The sequence below is a fragment of the Plasmopara halstedii genome (genome assembly GCF_900000015.1).
Source record: "Plasmopara halstedii genome assembly, contig: Scaffold_672, whole genome shotgun sequence".
Lineage (NCBI taxonomy): Eukaryota > Oomycota > Peronosporomycetes > Peronosporales > Peronosporaceae > Plasmopara > Plasmopara halstedii.
This window is the reverse complement of record NW_020187589.1, coordinates 273,789-275,444: the sequence shown is the minus strand read 5'-3', so window position 1 is coordinate 275,444 and position 1,656 is coordinate 273,789. Positions and strand designations below refer to the sequence as shown.

At 50.6% G+C, this 1,656-nt stretch overlaps 1 protein-coding gene across 1 annotated transcript; it reads right to left on the bottom strand.

The window, feature by feature from the left end:
* Window positions 1–43: 43 nt before the first annotated feature.
* PHALS_13669 (CRN-like protein) lies at window positions 44–1,607 on the bottom strand (the record flags this gene model as incomplete). The annotated part of the gene is made up of 3 exons (XM_024729471.1): window positions 44–360; window positions 439–1,068; window positions 1,124–1,607. 3 exons carry the CDS (start codon window positions 1,605–1,607, stop codon window positions 44–46), a joined length of 1,431 nt encoding a protein of 476 aa, XP_024579844.1.
* Between the last annotated feature and the right edge of the window lie 49 nt (window positions 1,608–1,656).

Sequence of the window (1,656 nt, the reverse complement as noted above, 5' to 3'; positions counted from 1 at the left end):
TCGTGGAGGCCTTTCTGCTTGCAGGGGTGTCTGTGTGCACCTGTCACCTGGAACATAAATCCGGCTTGATGATCGCATCGACCGACTGGTAATTCTTCACCGTTGGTTGTAGGTAACTCGTGTTAGCAGCAGCGACAATTTCACAGCCATGACTGAAAACGACAGCTTTCTCGGATTTCGATAAGGAAATGACAGTTGCGGCACCATCGTCGACCAACGCCACACCAGTACATTCTTCCATCGCAACGTCATCATCTGCATTCATGTCATCGTCAGCATCCTCGTCTTCGCTGTCCCATTCACCTTCCACGATATCATCATCATCATCATACGCGTTGTTGTCGTCGACCAGACGCCAAACTTGAAACGTTCCACCTCACGGCAGCACTTAATGCACATGCCCTTCGAACAAGTGGCCACGAAGCACAGCAAGAGCACCAACTCCATCCGAGGCAGCAATGAACTCGAGCAGTTTCCGCTTATCCTTCTTGTACAGACGCTTGTACACCGCTTGCTGAACGTATTTCGATGCAAAGACAAAGTACTCGCTGTCAAAAATTTTGTTGACACGATAATGCAGCAATCGATTCGACACTTGAGCGTCGTTCGCATCCAGTTGACCACAGGCGTTCACCAACCCGTCGAGATCAACAATATCCATCGCTTTTTCAAGCAACACCTGCTGGTCGCCAACTTGCGCAAATCGCAAGACATAGCGTGCAATACCACCCCATCGACGAAAACAATCCTGCACGACGGCCACTGGTGTATCCGAGTAGATCAGCTCACGACATTTTAGAATCTCCTTCAAAGACCACACTGGCATGTAGCAGGATCGGCAATTCGTCTTGTTGAACTCGTACCAGATGGAGCGGCGCGGCGACGTCAATAGAATCGTCTTCGCATCATAATACGCAGGTTTAACGCCATCCACGATGTAGTATGTTGTCGGCTGGTCGAGAATGAGCACAAAATCTTGCTGTGATCCTTGAGCCACCACATTGTGAGCAAATAAAAAGCGCTTCTTGAGATCACCGCTCTCATATACCACCATCGCACCAGCACGCGCTATGAACATCGCCCACAACAAGTTGACGATCTCGAGGCTCGGGAGGTGCCATACTTGGAAGTTCCACCAGCACGTGGATTTGGTCCGTTGATGGTGGAGGCATTTTATTCTTGTCATACAGCCAATGCTGCAAAGTCTTCGTCGCCTTCATCTTCTCACCGCCGATCATCTTTTTGATGTCAGCATAATTAGAATTCCCCGCTTCCAGTTGCAATACCACAGGGTCGTCGTCCGGCAACCGGGAGCCTCGGATGAATCCCCCACGTCCACGGCTTCCACGGCCTCCTCTGTACCCGCGACCTGTAGACCATCGACCACCACGTCCTCGACCGCCAGCTTCAGCCTCTAAAGCACACAATTCAGCCTTTAGACCACTCAAGTCCTCGCCATTTTCATCTGTTTCAGTGTGTAAAGCCGAGCTTGGAGAGGCAGCCGAGGCACGAGGAGTCAGAGCCTTTAATTCGCGCGATAAGGCGGTAATTTTACTCAAAAGGTTCCGCTTCTCTGCTATAGAAAACTGCGAGCTATTCGCACTCATTCGCTCGAGGAGCTCTTTTTGCTGTGACAAATGCCGTTTTATCAGCGCC